At 41.2% G+C, this 19,406-nt stretch overlaps 2 protein-coding genes across 11 annotated transcripts in view; one reads left to right on the top strand and one right to left on the bottom strand.

The window, feature by feature from the left end:
• LOC119855374 (RNA exonuclease 1 homolog) overlaps positions 1-2,124 on the top strand; it is a 31,709-nt gene extending 29,585 nt beyond the window's left edge. Inside the window, exon 16 of the mRNA XM_038401164.2 lies at positions 633-2,124. Within this exon, the coding sequence (XP_038257092.1) occupies positions 633-724 (92 nt within the window). The 3' untranslated portion in view covers positions 725-2,124. The remainder of the gene's footprint in view (positions 1-632) is intronic.
• Positions 2,125-3,352: 1,228 nt separating this feature from the next.
• LOC119855619 (intraflagellar transport protein 74 homolog) overlaps positions 3,353-19,406 on the bottom strand; it is a 165,735-nt gene continuing 149,681 nt past the window's right edge. For all 10 annotated transcript variants that reach the window (XM_043515100.1, XM_043515099.1, XM_043515102.1 and 7 more), the window contains 11 exons: positions 18,628-18,927; positions 17,870-18,027; positions 16,630-16,840; positions 12,219-12,329; positions 11,019-11,209; positions 10,277-10,390; positions 8,689-8,759; positions 6,860-6,900; positions 5,471-5,567; positions 4,616-4,715; positions 3,353-4,434 (listed from right to left, as the gene is read on the bottom strand). In XM_043515100.1, the coding sequence (XP_043371035.1) occupies positions 4,360-4,434; positions 4,616-4,715; positions 5,471-5,567; positions 6,860-6,900; positions 8,689-8,759; positions 10,277-10,390; positions 11,019-11,209; positions 12,219-12,329; positions 16,630-16,840; positions 17,870-18,027; positions 18,628-18,927 (1,469 nt within the window). In that variant the 3' untranslated portion in view covers positions 3,353-4,359. The remainder of the gene's footprint in view (positions 4,435-4,615; positions 4,716-5,470; positions 5,568-6,859; positions 6,901-8,688; positions 8,760-10,276; positions 10,391-11,018; positions 11,210-12,218; positions 12,330-16,629; positions 16,841-17,869; positions 18,028-18,627; positions 18,928-19,406) is intronic.

Raw genomic sequence — 19,406 nt, 5'->3', positions numbered from 1 at the left:
GGAGCCATAACAAACTGCATTTGTTGAAAAGTATTACATCATTAGTAACAAGCAAACTTACTTTGGAGTATTTTTCAAGGCTGCATACTTAAGACAATTGATCATTCAGTGATATTTTTTTTTCCATTTCTCTATAGGCAGGGATGCTTATCTCACAAATGATGGGTAAACAAATCATGTCACTAACCCCCTCTCCCTCAGTTATTACCCTCTAATTCCCATTCCTGAATTAATTTTATTGCTGTACGCCAGTTATGTAATTCTGGAACACCACCTTTCGTGTGGGATTTTTTTGTCTTTACTTCTGTTTCTCTTCCTTCCATTGCATCTCATCCATCCTCTATTTTCTCAGTCACTAAATTGTTTTAAATGCAATACCTGTATACACAGTACACTCATAGATGTCCCAGGTTCATGTAAATATTATTTGCTATGTTGCTGGTTTTCCATTCTATAGTTCACTAGCCAGTAGTAAAGCTGGGCTCTCTGAATCAGTCAGTTTTAGAATAATTTACTTTTCTGAATGTTGACTGTTCATTTCCTCTGTATCTTTTTGTGATGGACTAACTATCTAATGGAAAAATGTTGCTTTTACTACTTTTTAAATATGAATATACTTTGTTCTTTCCTAGTTGGTGGTCATGATTCTAGTGAAGATGCTGCTGCTTGTATGGAACTGATGCTTTGGAAAGTAAAGGAGGATACTAAGGGCAGAAAATGGTGATTTTCTTCAAGAACAGAATAATCAACAGGAAGCCACTTCCTTTTCCATAATATTTCAGTATTAACCACTTTTAGTGTATTGCAGTCAATGGCCATGACCATAAAAACATTACTAATATTGCCAATGTATCAACCCCCCTGCACTTACATTAAGTACACTAAGTTCCACTGGTGCTGTCTGCACATCACACCTGGAAAGTTAATTTCTCTCCTACTTCTCTTCCATACTGTCCCTCTCTTTTCACTGCCCCCCCCCCACCAAAGCATGGTGTAGAAGAAGAATAAAGTGGAGAAATGCTACAGTCTTCACACCTATGCCAGTTTTCCCAAAGGAAAACTAAATGCAGCTAAAACAGAGAGAAGAAGTTAGGCTACATGTAATCTGTACTCTTGTTTATGGAGAAACTAATGATTTATCTTTTATTTTGACCTGTTTTTGTTAACCTTGCTTTGGAAAGGTGTTTGGTAGGGTCTTTTTTTTTTTTTATGAAGAACAGTTAAAAAGCAAAAGCTGTGTCAGTCACAATCATCAACCTACAATTTTTTTTCCAAATTAAAGGTGTTACTATTTACTGCAAAGGACATGTTTGCCACTTATTTCTCATCAAGCTACTATTTTTTTTCTTCATCGACCTGTATGTGCTTCCATAATCTGATCTATAATTTATGCTGTAGCACTAGCTACAGGTTTTGCAAGTGTTAATGCACAAAATATGAAACTTGGGCAATGTAGGTGGTGTGACTTCTCTTTCTTGGTAGAGAACAGATGATGGAGTGCATTGAAATCCTTCCACTATTATAGCTCAAACTGGATACCTGTGTCATGTAGAGTGCAATTTTACTTGTACATTCTCCTGTTAAAGATTAAGGGAAAGGAAAAAATGACACCAAACCTGTAGGCGCTAGTGCAGGGAGGATGGGGTAAACAACTCTATTCCAAATCAGTAGCAGGTTAAATAACCATATGGTAGAATGCTCTGCCATGACAAATGGTTCTTTGCACAAAATAAACTTAGCTAACAAAAACATAAATGGAAAACGGGGAGGTTGCCCGTAGAAGAGCCCAATTGCATTACTCCCCTTACAACAATGCATCATTTCCTCACATAGATTGTATTAAAGTTAAGCTGGTAAAGTGGGAGACCTATACTATTACCAATATGTAGGGTTTTTTTTCAAATAGAGACATTGTAGATGTGGAATGGGTGCTTGCCATACCTAAAAGAAACTTATTACTCACCTCTGAAAAGGCCATAGCTAGCACTGCTCAACCTTTCGTGGACAAAGAAATGGGTGCTAAAAATCTTTCATCACAGCAAAGTGGTACAAAACTTTCCCGAAAAAGGACCGGAAAGAGGGCTGTCTCTAAAAACTTGGCTTGTGGGTGTGTTGTTTGAGGAGAGGGAGAGTGGGGTTGTTGGTTTTTTTTAATTGGTGGTTGTGTGAGCTGTCCAAAGGGCATGAAATGTTTAATCCAAACTTCTCTGCCCCAGGAAGAAGACTGAATGCACCTAGGGTTGGTAGCATGGTTAAAAACAATCATGAGGTAATATACACATAGCTCTGAAATTTGTCTTGTACGTGTGATTGTTTGTACAGAGCTGTGTGTTTACATAAACACAGTTTGTTTTAACAGGCAGCCTGTGGAATGATGTAGCTATCATACCATCTAATGGGGGTAGTCACAATGCAGTCCACCTTAGCGTCCCTTTCTGGAATAAAGTACCTCTTTAGGGTCTTGGGGGGGGGGGGGCTTGCTCACACCAGTACCAGGACTGTAATGCTAGTGTCCTTTGCAGAACCAGCAGGAGGGAGGGCTCAAAGCTTTAGTGTAACGTGATTAGTTTAATCAAAGTACCATATCGAGCCATAATCATGCAAGTTCATACACTGATATAAATGTTTGGGGGCTATTTGGAGGGGGAGGGGTGGTACCACAAACATGTCACTTTAAAGTCTCTTCCTCCCACATAGGTTTCATATAATTGTCCTTGATATATCTGGGAACATGAGACTCTGTCTAGGTTTTGCATTTTGAAAAAGTAAATGGATCCCTCCACCCAACCAATTGCAAATTTGGGCCCCAAAAATGTGAGCTGTAAATGGCTTGTGAAGACACATCTGTGTGATGCTAACTGGTGTGCATTGTAACCCTGATGGACGGCTATTGGGCTGTTACAATGTGTCTAAACATCTTCAACATTCTTCAACAATTATTTTTAAAAATATTACAGCCTTGATATTATATAAACTGATTGGCACTTTAGGCAGACTGTGTCCAATAGATGGCTCATTTGCCCCATCTCTGTGGGGGACGGATGGTGAGGCGGGGATGCGGCGAGGGGCAGGGACCTGTTGGGGGGGTGGCTGTGGAGTGAAGGAAGATTCACCCAGCAGCCGTGAGGAGCCACCACGGCCCAGGTGTCCTATTCTACCTGCCACCCGTGGGCTGAGAGCAAATTAAAAATCTTCAGCTGACAGCAAGAGTCCGGATTCAGTTCTCAGACACACTAATGCAGAAGGCCATTATACTGAAATGTAAAAATATTTCCTGCCCTCTTGACCATCATGTACATTAGCTGAATGATGTGTAGGAGTTGAGAACCTTTTAATAATGCCACTGAAGAAAAATATTTCAAAGGCTTTTAGTACATTATTTGTTAAAGGCCATACAGTAACTACAGCCAGGCACACAAGGAATAGGGTGGTCACAAGCAAGTAAGTGAACCTTGCCTGTTTATAATTAACTAATAATCCATACTTAGTCAGTGTATTATTAGACTCAAATACAAAATGAAAAAATTGCACTTGTAGCCAAACTGACCTTTTAGAAATGTGTTTTACAATATGTAATACATTTATGAATGCCCAGTCTTTGTGATAAACGCCCTGTGGCTTTCTAAAATAACATCACTCTCTAATATATATATAATCAAGATAAACATTAATATTTAATACAGAAATTGGCTATTAAACTGAATGACAAAAAACAAACAGCAGTTGCTTGTATAAATACATGAAAGGATGGGGGAGGGGATTGCTTTACCAAGTGTGAGGTCAGTCTATCGAGATAAATCAATTAACAGTAGGATACCAAGGGAGGAAAAATAACTTCTGAAGGGATAAGAGAGTGGCCCAGATAGTTGACAAGAAGGTGTGAGTAACAGTAGGGAGAAATTACTACTGGGGAAGCTAAGTTTACATTTTGTAAAGACTGCCCTCACACTTGGTAAAGTAAGCCCTCCCCCATCCTTTCATGTATTTATACCTGCTCTTGTATTTTCACTCCATGCATCTGATGAAGTGGGTTCTAGCCCACAAAAGCTTATGCCCAAATAAATTTGTTAGTCTCTAAGGTGCCACACGGACTCCTCGTTGTTTTTGCTGATACAGACTAACACGGCTACTACTCTGAAACTTTAGAATTTATGACTTTAGCCCATTCTTACTCAAAACAGTATATACATTCCTACAGTCTATGGAGGCAGAGCTTACTGTAAGATATACACAATGCTATCTGTAGTTCAACAATATTTTACAAAGAGCTATACACCGCACATCCCATTCTGTGCCCCAGAAGGCTGAGTTTTTGGTTTGTTTAATGGTTATTCAATATATGAAGATTTTTTTTCTGTCTTAAGCAGCTTCTTCAGCAGAGCAGTCAATGCCTGCATAGGTAAACTTCTCATACAGCGTGGTATTCACATATGTCTGAAAGAATAAGAGAGGGTGAAGTAGGTGATGCATTTTTTTTCCTCACGAGCACTAAGCTGTGCTCTAATTATTTTGGGGCTATAGAGCTCACTACTTGTGTTTACAGTACCTCCAATGAACTCGACACACATGCCATGGAACGATTTAGCCTTTGGACTTAGAGCTAGCACAGCCTTACCTTTCGTTCCTCTAACATCCTGTTCAGTGACACCAGGATCTGAGCGAACGATGGCCTTTCATACGGTTTCTCCCGCCAACACTGTCTCATTAGGTCATACCTTTAAAAATCAGACACAACCCGATGATGACGTGGCAGCATGTCACTGAACACAAGGCGTGCAGATTCCATCTTAAAACCACGGCAAGCAGCCCCAGGTTAAGGCTGGAATTTTCAGACAGATCTCTAAGAGGTGCACCAATCAGCCCTTACAGTCCCGCTGAGAACTGAATGGCCACACTCCCATCCCCAGCTCCCCCACCCAGTCCTCCCAGAACATATCCACTGCACCAAAGGTAGGGAAGCGGGAGGCACAGGAGCTGTTATAGCAGTGCTTCACCACCCGAGACTCTCATTAGGCATTCCCAGACTCCCGCATAGGAATTGGCTTTACTGCATGGCACATAGCCACATGTATGATCTCTTCCACCGTTTCCTCCGGCGTCGTGGTAATTATCCTGGTGTTGCCCACACCTGTTAAGGTAGCAAACCCATTTCAATTCAAATGCTTTGTTTTACTTTTTCAACTGCCATATTTCGGCTTAAATTTCCCATGCTTTGCCTTCTTGAAGGTGATTTTTTGTGTGGAACGTTGCGATGGTTTTCAAAAGGACAGCCACCCAGCCTGTACAAAGTATAGCCCCTTTGGAGGCAAATGGCCATTCTGCAACCAACAGTGCATTCAGGCCTCATACAGCTATATTATTGAATATTTTAAAACATCACACATTTGCTGAATCATGGCTTCCCTGAAAACTGCTATTTTCACAGTAAACAATGAAAATAAAATAATAATTAATGAACTTGTTTGCTTACACCTCATCATCGCAATTGAGAGGCTTTTCCAATCTGTACCCTTGTGGCAATTTCTCATAGAGTTCTGCACATGTCATTCCACAGTATGGTGTCCCACCTAAAACACAAGATTTTAACACGGGCTTAAGCAAATTTTTCTGATGCTATCACAAATAAGGATAACCGCGCTCAGCACAAGAGGCACAGGATGGCTCAGCAACAAAATATTTGATGAAGACAGGTTAAAGATGAAGGAAGAGTGTACTGAGTAACTGTATTTGATAATAATAATTTTAGTCATTATTTATGCTGTGCTAAAACCATGCACAGTGTTTTTATAAAGTAAAAGGCAAACGGGCCGGATCCTCAGCTGGTGTAAACTGGCACAGTTCCATTGATAATGTGTCTTCCCAAATTCTTCCAGTCAGTGGCCTGATTCTGATCTCACTGACACTGCCTTCTATTGCATTATTCCTGTTTTACACTGCTGTAAGTAAGATCAGACTTAGGCCCCATGTGACCAGTGATAGTAAGTGTTTGCAGGATCAGGCTTGGAAAAGTTATATTTGGAGAGTAATCTTAGGGCTAGGTACACGAAGAAATTTAGGCCTGGACTATAGATGCTTAGAAAATCACTGTGATTCACAAAACCTGAGTTTGGCACCGAGGCTCCCTATACAATGAACGCGGAGAAATCAGCACCTCAGAATGGGCTTTACAAAAAGCCAGCATGCAGGTAGCGCCTGACCTAACATAGCCAATGGGAACTGCCCAGCTGAGGGAGGTGGGCTCCTCCTCCTCCAGCTGTTTTGCATAAACTCACCTCTAGGGGCCAATCCAGTAGGGATGCTCTGAGCACACTTACCAGATTGGGCCCCGGAGGTGACTTAGGTGAAAGCGTCTCCTGGTTTCTGTTTGGCTCTGGGGCTTAGGAATCCAGACACGTAGCATGGCTGCAGTGCGCACGCTCAGAGGCAGAAACAGGCACCTCCAGGGTTCATGGGCAGCTGAGCAGGGGGTTTGTGAAACCCAGTGCAGCCTGGGATGTAGGTGCCTAAAGTGGCAGTTAAGTGCCTTGGTCCTTTTATTAAGCTCGCCTTGGAATATTCATTTTTTAAAAAGAAAATACCTGGTATAAATTCCTTGCCATGGGATAATGAAAAGAGTCTCTCTCTACCTTTCTCAGGTAATGTGGTGCCTGACCTGAACTTAGTTGGAATTGTGATGATTTTTTTTAAGGGTATTGTGACCGATGCAGGATGTAGTTAATAAATCAAAAGAAAACAGCGGAAGATGTTTGAAAGCGAGGAATGGCTTAGTGGGCTGAGAGCCAAGAATACTCAGTAGGGATACTGTACTAGAATATCCCGTGCTGGTTTATTTGTGTACCAGAAAAAAATGGATACTTACCTAAACTGACTATTTCCCATAATAGGACACCATATGACCACCTGCAATAGGGACAAAGAAAAATTACTCATACCTTGATAGGAACAATGATTAAAAGTGAACAGGTGTGATACTGAACAAGAGAATTTAAAAAGATATTTTGCTAATATATAGAGAACGTAAGTTACAATTCACTCTTTTCATTTTTTTTTTGGATCAATTTTCTGTTTGGGAGTAAGGATCCAGGCTTTAAAACATATAAGGCCAGATTCTCAGCAGGTGTAGGTGGGCATTGTACCATTGACTTCGATGGAGCTACACTGATTTACACCAGCTGAGGATCTGGCCCATTTCCTCACTGTCTCTGTCTCATTTATTACACAAAGTGCCAAACTCTTCTCACAGTTTCACTAGTGTAAACCCAGAACAATTTCACTGAAGTAAATGAAATTATGCTAAATTTACACTGGTGCATTTCATACCCAAAGAACCTAGCTCCACTTGCATGTCCCAGGGATCACTCCTTTCCCCCATCGCCCTCTGCCTTCACTCAATTCTAATTCTAAACTGGTTTGTGTGTGTTCGTTTCTCTCCAAGATGCCCCGTTTGCCCAGGACACAAGCAGAAATTTCCTCATTCCAGTAGGGAAGGAATTTTTTTCTTTCCTGTGGAAGTTCTTGGCAAATCTTGCTCCCTTTGTTCATGCAAGTAGGCCCAGGGGACCAAATTCTGCTCTGTTAAGTGGCATAAATCCAGAGTAATTCTACTGACTTTGATGAAGTTCTCCCAGTTTACAGCCGTGTACCCCACAGCAGAATTTAGCCCACTAACTTCAATAGCACTAGTCAGGTGGGCAGAAATTGGCTGTTAAAGTGGTCATCAAGAATGTAAGAACAGCCATACCGGGTCAGACCAAAGGTGCATCTAGCCCAGTGTTCTGTCTTACGACAGTGGCCAATGCCAGGGGCTTCAGAAGGAATGACCAGAACAGGTAATCATCAAATGACCCAGTCCCTTGTCATTCGTTCCCACCTTCTGGCAAACCTCCTTATGAGGTTTCTTTTTTAACTACGATTATATTCTGCTATTTTATTTATCTGATTCCAGAAGAGACTGTCATGCAAAGGAGAATTATTTTGCACCTCCTTTTCGTCTCTCCACTTAAAGATTTACAGAGACTAAGTTCAATAGAAAATGACCAAATATGTCAGACGTCCCATAGAAATGAACCAGCAGTATAGTCTATACAGAAAATTTCGGCAGAGGTATTTCCTCTGATTACTTTCCCCTTTTCGCTCAGGTTGTGACCCAGCAAGGCACTTAAACCCCACAAGTAGTCCTGTTGACTTTAATGAGACAGCTCAAGTACTTACAGCCATGCACATGCTTAAGTGCTTTGCTAGATCAAGCCCGTAGAGCTTGGCCAACTCTATCTGATTTCCTGGCAAGTACTGCTATCACAGATCTGAACTTTTGCTGTTTTCCTGGATACTTGCTCCACTTCGCTGGCAGAAACTGGTGTTTGTATGGTCCTTCCAAAGTTGCATTTGAGTTTGAGTTTCAAACTAGAGATGCCCCTGAACTAACCCCATGTCCAAACATCCCATGTATTTTGTAGAAACTCAGATCTGGACTCAGACCCAAACTTAGCCTGGTTCAGTTTTTCCAGACTATTCCTTGTAGTCTGCTAAGCTGTTTGCCCACATGGTGACACATATGCCTGTGTTTTCTGAGTTCCATGAATTAATAGCTGCACGATTAAAAACGCTGGCAAAAAAAACTTTCCCCAATGAAGCTTCAATGTTATTAAAGAAAGTCTTATTAAAAACATGTTAAAGAACTGTACTTACACATCACTGTTTGTGGTGTACACACTGTAATTTAGAGATTCAATTGCCATCCATCGCACTGGAAGCCTTCCCTGGAAGTGATGCCATTAAAATTGCATTACAGGCTATTATATTAATGGTAGTGTGCATAGCTGTTTCAAAACAATCTTATTGAAACCTGCACCACAAACAACCATTCCTTACATTAGTGAGCACTTACACAGGTAGCCCCATTCACGTCAATAGGCCTACTGATATACATGCTCCCCAATTTGAGCACTGGTTGTACAATCAGGTCCCAGATGTATAGCTCCCAGTAAAGCAAAGAGAAGTTCTTTCCAAATGAGTGTGGTCCCAGTATGAATTGGAAACAATTCTGCTTGCATGATGCACATCCTGTGAACCATTCCTTTCCCACTGACCACAAGGTATTAGTGACTCAGAGGCAGAATTATGTGGGATTGGATGAAGAGACTCATTAGACAGTTCACTTCTTCCTCTTCAAGTGATGCCAAGGGTTTAGTGCCTGGGAACTGGTCTTCCTCCCTGAGGAGCCTTGCACATAGGATTCCATTTCATCACTCCCACCCACTCCACCCACTTTTCAATGGAGCCTCTAGGGGAACGTACAAGATAGTTTGACCAATGATTCATCAACATTCAGTCTCACTACTTTCTCAGGCCCTGATCCTAATCTTAGGTCACTGGCTTTACACCAGTGCAGATCATGGAGGGGTTCACTTTCGTATATGAGCTTTGTAAATATCACATTGGAACATAAGAATCAGTTATGTGCCTTTACATTCCTATTTCATTTTTCCTCATTACATTCATGAAATAAATACAAAGACCAGGGTTGGAGTACAAACTTTCAGTTTGTGCAAAGGATTTGCTTCTAAATAAGTCTGCCTTTCATTAAAAATAATCAGACACTTCTAGCTAGAGTTGTTCCCATCCCTTGCGTGACAGTGTTATATCCCAGAACTCCTTCTGCAAATCTGGACAGTTGTCTGTGGTTGTGACACCCTTTTTTAGTAGTTCAGTATTTCAGTTGTGAGACAAAGCTGCCTGTGAATAACTAGTTTGCTTTTTTTCTTCTTTTTTTTAATTTAAATTTTTAGTACTCTGAATCGTGACAACAAGACTAATTGTTGTATTTGTCCTATGTGTGACATGCTATTATCAAAACCACTGAAATCTTACTTAGTAGTAATGTCATATGTACCAACATTTACTCTGATCCAAATATCTGTATAGAACAGTATTGCCATTGCTTTAACACATCTGTTTTGCACAATGGGATCCTTAGCTGACGTAAATTGACATAGCTCCACCTACGTCAATAGAATTAAGCCATCTGAATACAGATTATAGTTGAAAGATGTTTTTTTAAATGGCTAGTGATGGGCCTCAGCCAAAAGGCTACATCCAAATATCCCTGAACTTCACATGAAATTTTTGCAACTGGTTCCTTGGACTTTAGGAAGGTTAAGAACCAAACTTTGTTTCTTGGCTCCATCTCTTAAAAAAAAGACATAGTGATAACCCCTGATGAGGTGTGATTTTCTCAAAGAATGCTCATGCTGAACATGTTTGTTTCAATCCTTACCATGGTCTTTTTAACATAAACTTCTTGACCTCTAGACAATCCAAAATCTGCTATTTTTGCAACATAGTTTTCTCCAACCAAGATGTTTCTTGCTGCCAAATCGCGATGAATAAACTACAATAAAGAAAAGAGAAATTCTGAGGTAACCCAGTGTGGTTAGATGTTCAGCTGCGTGTGTGTGTGTGTTCTCCCTGTGTGCTGCCCCAGCTTTGTGCACACAGCTGGCACAGTAGACTTGGAGTGAACCGCCCAATGACCACAAGATTCGTTAAAGTACGAAGATGCCAGTCCAGGTTTAATATCAATAAAGCATGGTAATAGCACCTGGTAGACTCTACAAGGATGCTAAGATGTATACCCATGACAATGGATGCAGCTCAGTGAATGGCGGGCTTTCGGTCCCCCCTTGGCTGGGCAAAGATTCTCCCTCGGAGATACATCTTTATACCCTTATACAAACCAGTTAGTACTGCCCCTTTGACATAGTTAATCACTGTCCCCTGACGTGGCTAGTTATCACCTTGTTCATGTTGGTTCAATCAAAACATCTCTATTACGTATTGTCATCCTGACCTTATCTTTTAGGAGGGGTCAGTGTGTGCCTGTTATCCTTGGGGAATGTATAAAAGATCAGTTCTGGTATAGCCCTAACAATACATATTGAATAGAGGTGACAAAAACTAGATAAAGCCCTAAAAACTAAAGTTTTGTGTTTTTAAAAGACAAGGAGCTCAGAGCTGACCTGTTTTTGGCTTAAGTAGTCCATCCCTCTCGCCACATCTGCTGCAAAATGCAGAAGCTGCTGAGAGGACAGTGTGGAGGCAGTGCTGTTGGCAATAGCAAATGCTGGGTCTGTCTCCAGCACTCTGCTCTTCCTCAGGAAATCGAGTAAATTTCCATGGGGAGCATATTCAATAGCCAGGTAAAGATACCCTAATGTAAAACAGAGAGAGCAGTATTACAAAACAAGCTAAAAATGGAGACAGTGTCAGTGATTATGCATTTCCCCTGATTGGGTCCCACTACTACAATATAATGCCACACAAGATTCAAACAAACAAACAAACAAACCTTCTATTTCTCAGATGCAGAAGAAGAAGATGGCAATGATGGCCATTTCAGAAGGATTCTTGTGATTTTATAGTTCAAAAAGCGTTTTTCATAACAGAAATGTTGCAGCCCAGCATTTCATTGTGGAATACAGTGTAGAACCTCAGAGTTACAAACACCTCAGGAATGGAGGTTGTTCGGGACTCTGATTATCCTTTCAAAAGTTTACAAGTGAACTTTGAAATTTTACTGTGCAGAAGAAACATGCTGCTTTTAATCATCTTATTTTAAATGAACCAAGCACAGAAATAGTTTTTTTACCTTGTCAAATCTTTTTTTTAATCTTTCCCTGTATTTTTTTTTGGTAGTTTACATTTAACACAGTATTCTACTTGCTTTTTTTTTTTTTTTTTTTGTCTCTGCTGCTGCCTGATTGCGTACTTCCAGTTCCAAATGAGGTGTGTGGTTGACTCGCCAATTTGTAACTCTAAAGTTCTACTGTAGTATGTGGCCAGATCATTAACTGGTATAGATCTATTCACTTCAGCGATCCTCCCAGGTAAATGTTGGCTTATGAACAAGCCTCCTGTCCAATTACCCCATTGCTTGATTTTCAAACAGATTAATTCTGCAAACCACCAAAAAGAGCACTGCTGATCACTAGTGGTCCAAAACCACTGTTTAGCTATGTTGTGTTTTCTGTTTATTATACATCTAAATATTTGATGTAAAAATCTGCTTATATTTTATGTTATGAACAGGGTGCAATCTTTCCTTTTCTGAGTACAATAATTACTTTAATGTAAGGAGAATTTCTGGCCTGGAAAAATATGTAGTTTTATATTTTATTTTATTGTATAATTTTTAAAGCCAGGTAAACAAAATATCCTACCCCGATGTTCACATGCTCCCAAAAGATTTATGATATTATGATGATGTCCAAGTTTACAAAGAACTTCCAATTCTCCAGCAAAGTCTCTGTGATCATCCTTTGAGGCATACTCTGAAAATCAAAGAAACATTTATTTATGTACTCATCTAAACTGCAGTTAAAACCACGCTGTTGCTACTGTTCATTAAGACAAGAACTTGGACTACTGGTTCATGTTGAAAAGGGATAAACTCCATGGTATTCCAGTCTTTACCTAAATAATAACATCATTCTTCAGTCAAAAACCTAGAGGCATCATAATGTCTTCAACAGTCACACCCAATATGTCACTCCTCTTATGATATGGAGACACAATATGCCTTAGCAGGTTATACAAATCCATCAGCCTAAAAAAGAGAGTGAGCAGATCTTGATATTGAAGTCCCCAAATACCAAACGCCTTAAAGCATCCAATTCAAGGGTAATAAAATTAGCCAAGCAAGCTTATTCCAAAAGCCAACGATAGGCTAACTCAATTGTACACCAGAAATATTTTTCACCTAGCAAACTTACAATGCAGCACAAAATAAGACTTCTGTGAAGTCTGGTGTAGTAAACCAACTTAACCCACCTGCTGCTTACTGATGATGAAAAGATCTTTAACATCTAAAAATGAGGACATGAGCCGAAACATCATAGCACAGTTGTGGAATATGCCTGGTTTTATACCCTGCAAAATCAAATAAACCTTGGCTACCGCTATGATTCATCTTGTCCTTAATTAAGGGTCCAATCTAACCCCAGCTGAAGTCAATCAAAAGAATCCACTGGGAGTTGGACTGAGCCTAATGATTCCTAAAGAGTAAAATCAACAATGCTTGGATCTCTCTGTTTAAAAGATACATTATAAATCTTGGGAGAGTGGCTGGAGTGTCACCCCTAAACTTATGTTTTAATTTACCATATACCAATGTTTCATGTCCCTGTTTCTACTTGTCTATTGTAGCTTGCATGCTGGCATAGCCAGAGTGGTATTGCCCTTCTGGGTTACCCACACTTAGACCAGTTTTTCATCCATAAAAGAGGCACACTGGGTGTGACGCATGACCAGTGAGGTATTATAGAAGGTTTTGTGCTGGCTTGGTAAATCTAAGTATTGGAATATCCACCAGCTTTGGGGATTGCCTGCCCCATTCTTTGCAGTTCATCCTAACTGAGTGACCTCAGTCGGCTCCCCTGGGATTCCGGTCATAGTGGCGTAGTCGTGCTTGGACACACATTACCACAGGTTAATTGGGTTTTTGGATCAAAACTACACACTTGTCAAAAATTAATTTTGATATTGGAGAGCTTAAGGGTTAAAAATCAGTTACAGTGAGTGACCCAGATCCTACAAAGATCCTGACAGAAAAAGCTTGGAAGAATTGTGCTCACAGAGAGGGTTGTCTTTTTAAAAAAGGCCCCAGAGCAAGAACTGAAAAATCTGTTAATGGCCAGTAATCAGGAGGCAGACCCAGCAAAAATGCCTGCAGTGAGAAACCAGCAGCAACTTGAACAAAAGCTAATAGCTCTTCGATTGCAGGGAAAGCAAAAGATAGCTGATATGAAAAGAGATGCTGCTGAAAGAAAACGCCTGTGTTTTGAACATTAACAAAGAATCACATATATTCAATTGCAGGAACTAGAAGCTAAGGCAAAATGGACAAACTTAAGCTCCAACTCAAGAGAATGAAGAACTGCATCATCCTGAACAGCTTCTCAACAGCAAAGATGGGGATAGAATCTATCCAGTTTGTAACCATGTTGGTATGTTGTTTGACTCTACGTAGTTGTCTGTGTGTAACTAAGATATATCCCAACTCAGCCACCTTTTATGTAAATGCTTTTACTGCGAGGTCAGGTGAAGGTAAGCCCCGTAACTTGGGCAAAGAATTTAAAAATCAATGGTAAAAGCTGTTTAGGGCAAATTACAGGTTCTAACATCAGTCTTGTTAAAGAGGATCTTGTCAAAGAGGAAGATTACTTACCAGGTGAAAGTGTGAATATTTTAACCCTCTATGAGTTTGCTGTAAATGAGCCTTTAGCCAGAATCCACCTTGAATGGAATGGCATTAAACATGAAGTTATAGCTGGTGTAAGGAAGTTATTGCCTAAGCATTTTTTGATTGAGCATGATATTAAAGCTTTGTTTAGTCAGGGTAACATAAACCAGTCACAGGGAAAAAAAAATCCTAAACCTGTGTCTATTGGGGCAATAACTTGCCTATTGAGGAATTCTCCAAATGTTTGTCTGTGGAAAATAGCTGTTTGTGCAGAAAAGCAGTTTATATGTGAATGAAGTTTCTGAATGTCTGTCTAATATCTCAGAAGTGAATCTGGAAATAGATAAAGTGCAGAAAGAACTCATTGGTTAGGAAAATGTTTCTCTAGAGCAGATTAAACTTGATGATCAAATTAAAAACCCAAACTGAGGAAGAAAGGATTAAGCATCCTTCAGGACAAATGACTCAAATTCAACCCTTAAGAACATTTGGGGAGACAATGTTTGTGTTTTTGTGTATTTACATATATATGGGTAGAGATCAACAGTGTAATCAAACAGTCCCTGTCTATGCTGTATTCTGTTAATTCAGAGATCAAAATAAATTCTTAACAAGTAAATGAACTGTAAACCTAGGATATCACTGTATTCATCTCTCTTTGAAGTGTATAGCCAATCATCTGCAAATGGTGGAAAAACAGGCAATTGCTTTATGTGGATCTGTGTGGATAATTATCTACCATGCTTAGGAAATGAGTGTCTATTGTTCTCAAGGGACTCTGATCTGTCACAAAAAGAGGGCCTGAGACTTGGGTCCTGATCCTGTCATCTCAGATCTGCTTGAGGCTTCATGAAGGGGAAGCCTAAGCGACAAGGACTAAGATCCCAGCGCTGACTGGCCCGCCCTGAATATAAACATTGGACTATAACCTATGAACTATTTCTGAAAGAACTTTTTGCCTTTTTGCCATCTCTGCTATGAGTCTGAATCTCAAGCACTGTACTCATGTCTGTGTATATACTGATCTTTTAACCAATCCTCTCTCCCTTTTCTTTTTAAATAAATTTTAGTTTAGTTAATAAGAATTGGCTGTAAGCATGTATTTGGGTAAGATCTGGAATATTCATTAACCTGGGAGGTAATGTGTCTGATCCTTTGGGATTGGTAGAACCTTTTTTATATGATTAATAAGCTTTCATTAGTTCTCATCATATTTAACTTGGGTGTCTGGGTGAAGGTCTGAGGCTGGGTTACTTTAAGGGAACTGTGTTGTTGGCTTCTGGGTAACCAGTAAGGTATTATAGAAGGTTTTGTGCTGGCTTGGTAAATCTAAGTATTGGAATATCCTCAAGCTTTGGGGATTGTCTGCCCCATTCTTTGCAGTTCATCCTAATTGAGTGACCTCAGTCGGCTCCCCTGGGATTCCAGTCACATTGGGTATCATTAAAAACTCAGCATTCACCATTCCATGCACCAGCAGCAACCATGCTTTCTCTTCTTGTTCTTAGAATGGATGATACAATGGCCACCCTTAAACAATTGCCAGTTTTCTTGGATAATGACTTAGAGAGCTGCATAACAACATCTGCAGTATTCCAGGCATTATAGTGGCAGTATTCTAGTATTTCTGGAACTTAGATACCATGCTGATAAGCATCTTAAAAGTACCTTAGGGTATGTCTATACTACCTGCCAGATCAGCGGGCAGCAATCGATCCAGCGGGGGTTGATTTATCAACCCCCGAGCTCTCTGCCGTCGACTCCTGTACTCCACCGCTGCGAGAGGTGCAGGCAGAGTCGACGGGGGAGCCCAGCAGTTGACTCACCACAGTGAAGACACCACAGTGTCTAAGTACATCGACTTCAGCTACGTTATTTATGTAGCTGAAGCTGCATAACTTAGATCGATTTCCCTCCCCCCCCCAGTGTAGACCAGGCCTTAGATAGAGAAGTGATGCCCAACAAGAAGTAGAGGGAAATTTAAATGACCCTACAAATATCCTGCTACCGTATCTATTTATTTAAGGCAACACTGGCAAGTTTTAAAGGCTCTGTGTCATTATCACTGTGGAGTAGCAAATGATGAGCTTTTCATGTGACCCATCAAACAGACTGAAACTCATATAGAAGAGTCAGCACTCAACGATACCGGGTTAAACTATAAAAAACACACCGACAGAAAAAAAAGCCATCACCAGGATGCAAACCGTGGCCAGGCAAAAGCAGAAGTGATCTTATTATTCATGCTCATTATTTAGTATTTATATTACAGTAGCACCCAAAGGCCCCAGTCAGAATCAAGGTCCCCTTGTGCCAGGCACTGTACAAACCCAGATAAACATAGGGCCCTGGCCTCAAAGACTCTGCAGTCCTTAATGAAAACCGCTGACCTTTCATCCTTTTGATGGCAGCATCCATTCGCAAGCCATCCTTCTTAATTCGTGCTTTAAGGACTTGTCCAAAGTTGCCCTCCCCAATCACATCTTGAAATTTGATGTCATTCCACTCGAGGACTGGATAGATAGTGGGGTCTGGGCTGTTCTTAGCTTTCCTGCTCAGAGTGAGAGTTCCTGAATTAAACTGGACAGCTGGCTCTTCTCTCTGTGAAAAAAATTAACCACATGTTAGTAGTTGTTTGTACCGTATGGAGTAATACCACAGAACTTACTACCCATTCAATATAAGCATATGGGAGCTGATCCTTCTCTAGCTTATTGTCTTCTGCAGCGTAATTCCTGGCTTATACTGTCTAAATGAGAGGAGTGTCAGACACTCGCTGACTACTTTTATAATAGTGTAGTGGAGGCGGACAGAAAGTAGGCTACAGGGTTGGGTAAGCTTCCTTCTTCATGCTGAGCAGCTTCCACAGCAGTGTTGAGGAAGAAAGAAGAGAAAGCAAAACATCTGAGAAAACTATTATATCTAGCAACTAAATAGTCTCCACTCTCTCCCTTGCCTAATCAGGCTGTGGCACATCAGATAGTCTGCTGTGTTTGAGGGGTCATCCTCGCTTTAATTAATGCATCCCCATAGGATTTGCTTCTGTGGAAGAAAAGAGTGTAGGGAGAGTTTCCGTGGGACCTAACAACTGGTGATTATGGCCCATACTGTCCACTGTATGAAAGAAGCCGGAAGAGGTGTGATGCTGCCATTGGCTGACTTTTGGCCTGCTGTGCCCATCTCTAAAAAGTGTGGGGCTCAGAGTAGCAGTAACTTGCACTGCATTTTACAACTCACAGTGCAACTTAAATGGAGACTACGCCACACAGAGTAGTGTGTTCACAAGCCTTTCTCTGGTCTGGCAGGGCATGCCTCCTGTCCTCACACACATCAGATCACAAACTGGTGCTGCAAAGGAGATAGAAGCAGTAAAGCAGAAGGGGAGACATAGCACATAGCTGCCTTCCTTCTCTAGGTGGACCCTCAACTTTGTATCCCACAGTTGTGATCCCCTGCTCACCTCTGGGTCAGTGGCAGGAAAGCTTGACACTATTAATGCTAACACATGCATTAGGGGGCAGCTTTCTTTCGAAAGTCAGAAGAGGAGGAGGAGGAGGGAACCATCAGGAAAAGACAACCGATGAGGCTGAGATGAACAACTGCACTGACAAAGCAAAACTGGAAACTCACCACCACGTTTTGGAAGGCTTGAGCCATTCTGCGCTGGAAGTTGGCTCGCTTTAGCTGCAGCATGATGAGAAAGGCCAGGAGGATTGTTAGGCAGGTCATCCCTGCTGAGCCAAGGATAGCAATCAGCAGCATTTTGCCTCCCTTCGATTCATATGGAGCTGTTGAGGAGAAAATGGCACTTAATAGCATCTGGTTAACATTGACAGTCCTCTGAGGGAAGTAAATATTAGCATTCTCATTTTACAGATACACAAATGGAGGCCCAGAGAACTTGGGTCTCATCTTCAGTAGTGCTGAGCACCCCTGGCTCCTCTGATTTCAACTGGAGCTGGGGGTGCTTAGCATCTCTGAAAGTCAGTCTGTGGGTGGCCAGGCTGGTGAAATTCCATGGCCTGTGTTATGCAGGAGGTCAGATTTGATGAGCTAGTGGTCCTTTCTGGCTTTAAACTCTAAGAATCTATGAAACGTTGGGCCCTCAATAACTGGGGCGCTGAAAGTCAGCAGCCATTTTTGGAAATTGTGTGACTTGCCCCAGGCCACACAGTGAACCAGTAACAGAGCTGGGATTCAAATTCTAAGGTCTTTGTCTGGATGTGCATTGTGTATGTTTTTCTTAAAATCCAACAAAATTCAGAGTAACAAATAAAAGCTCAGGTGCTCATAGGTCCCCAGCTGTGTTTTCAGCTTGCTAACCCACATGGCCACCCAGACCGCCCAGGCATGGTTTGGACTGAGTTCAGGAAGCTGAGGTAACCAACCTTTTGTTTCCGGGAGAGTCTGCAGTTCAAGAGAAGGGTTTGGGTTGCTCAGTCCAATATTGTTCTGTGCACTAATCTGAACCAGATACGCAGTGTTCGGCTCAAGGCCCTTGAGATGATACTGCGTGATGGTTGTGTTTTTTATTGTGATGTCAATGTGGTTGTATTCAGCCTTGCCATAAATCTTGTAGCTGATGATGATGGAGGAGATGGACTGTCCTGCAGCAGTTGACCAAGAGATGATGGCGGAGGTGTCCGTGATATTGAAAATCTTGATGTTGTCAGGTGACGGTGGGATTCCTATGGACAAAAAAGGAACATGTTCCAGTTTACATCCATCCTTGCTCCTTCTCTTAGTGCCAATCCTTTCCCCAATACTCCCACTGGCTTAAACAGAACCAGGATCAGGGTGACAGCAAATGAAACTTGACTATGTTTTTATAAACTTGACATGGTACATTTCATTCTGGCACCAACTATTGCAATACTGAACACTTTCAGCAGAATCCTCATGGTATTCCCTATCCTTGCTAGGAAAAAGAAGAGACTGCTCCAGGTGCTACTATCCTAGACAAAGGACTTCCTAACTGAATTCCTCTTGAATTAGGCAGCATAATTTTACCTCCTGACTGCATCAGCATCCCCCTGTGGTTCCAGTATCCCTTACTTTTCATTGCTTTAAGGCCTGTTTTCCTTGTCCATCCAACAGCCGTTAGGAAGGGTAGAAGTCAACGGCAAAACTCCCACAGATTTCAATGGGAGAAGGATTGAGCCCTTAG

The sequence above is a fragment of the Dermochelys coriacea genome, chromosome 5 (assembly GCF_009764565.3).
Source record: "Dermochelys coriacea isolate rDerCor1 chromosome 5, rDerCor1.pri.v4, whole genome shotgun sequence".
Classification (NCBI taxonomy): Eukaryota; Metazoa; Chordata; order Testudines; family Dermochelyidae; genus Dermochelys; species Dermochelys coriacea.
This window is presented reverse-complemented; position numbering and strand designations above follow the sequence as displayed.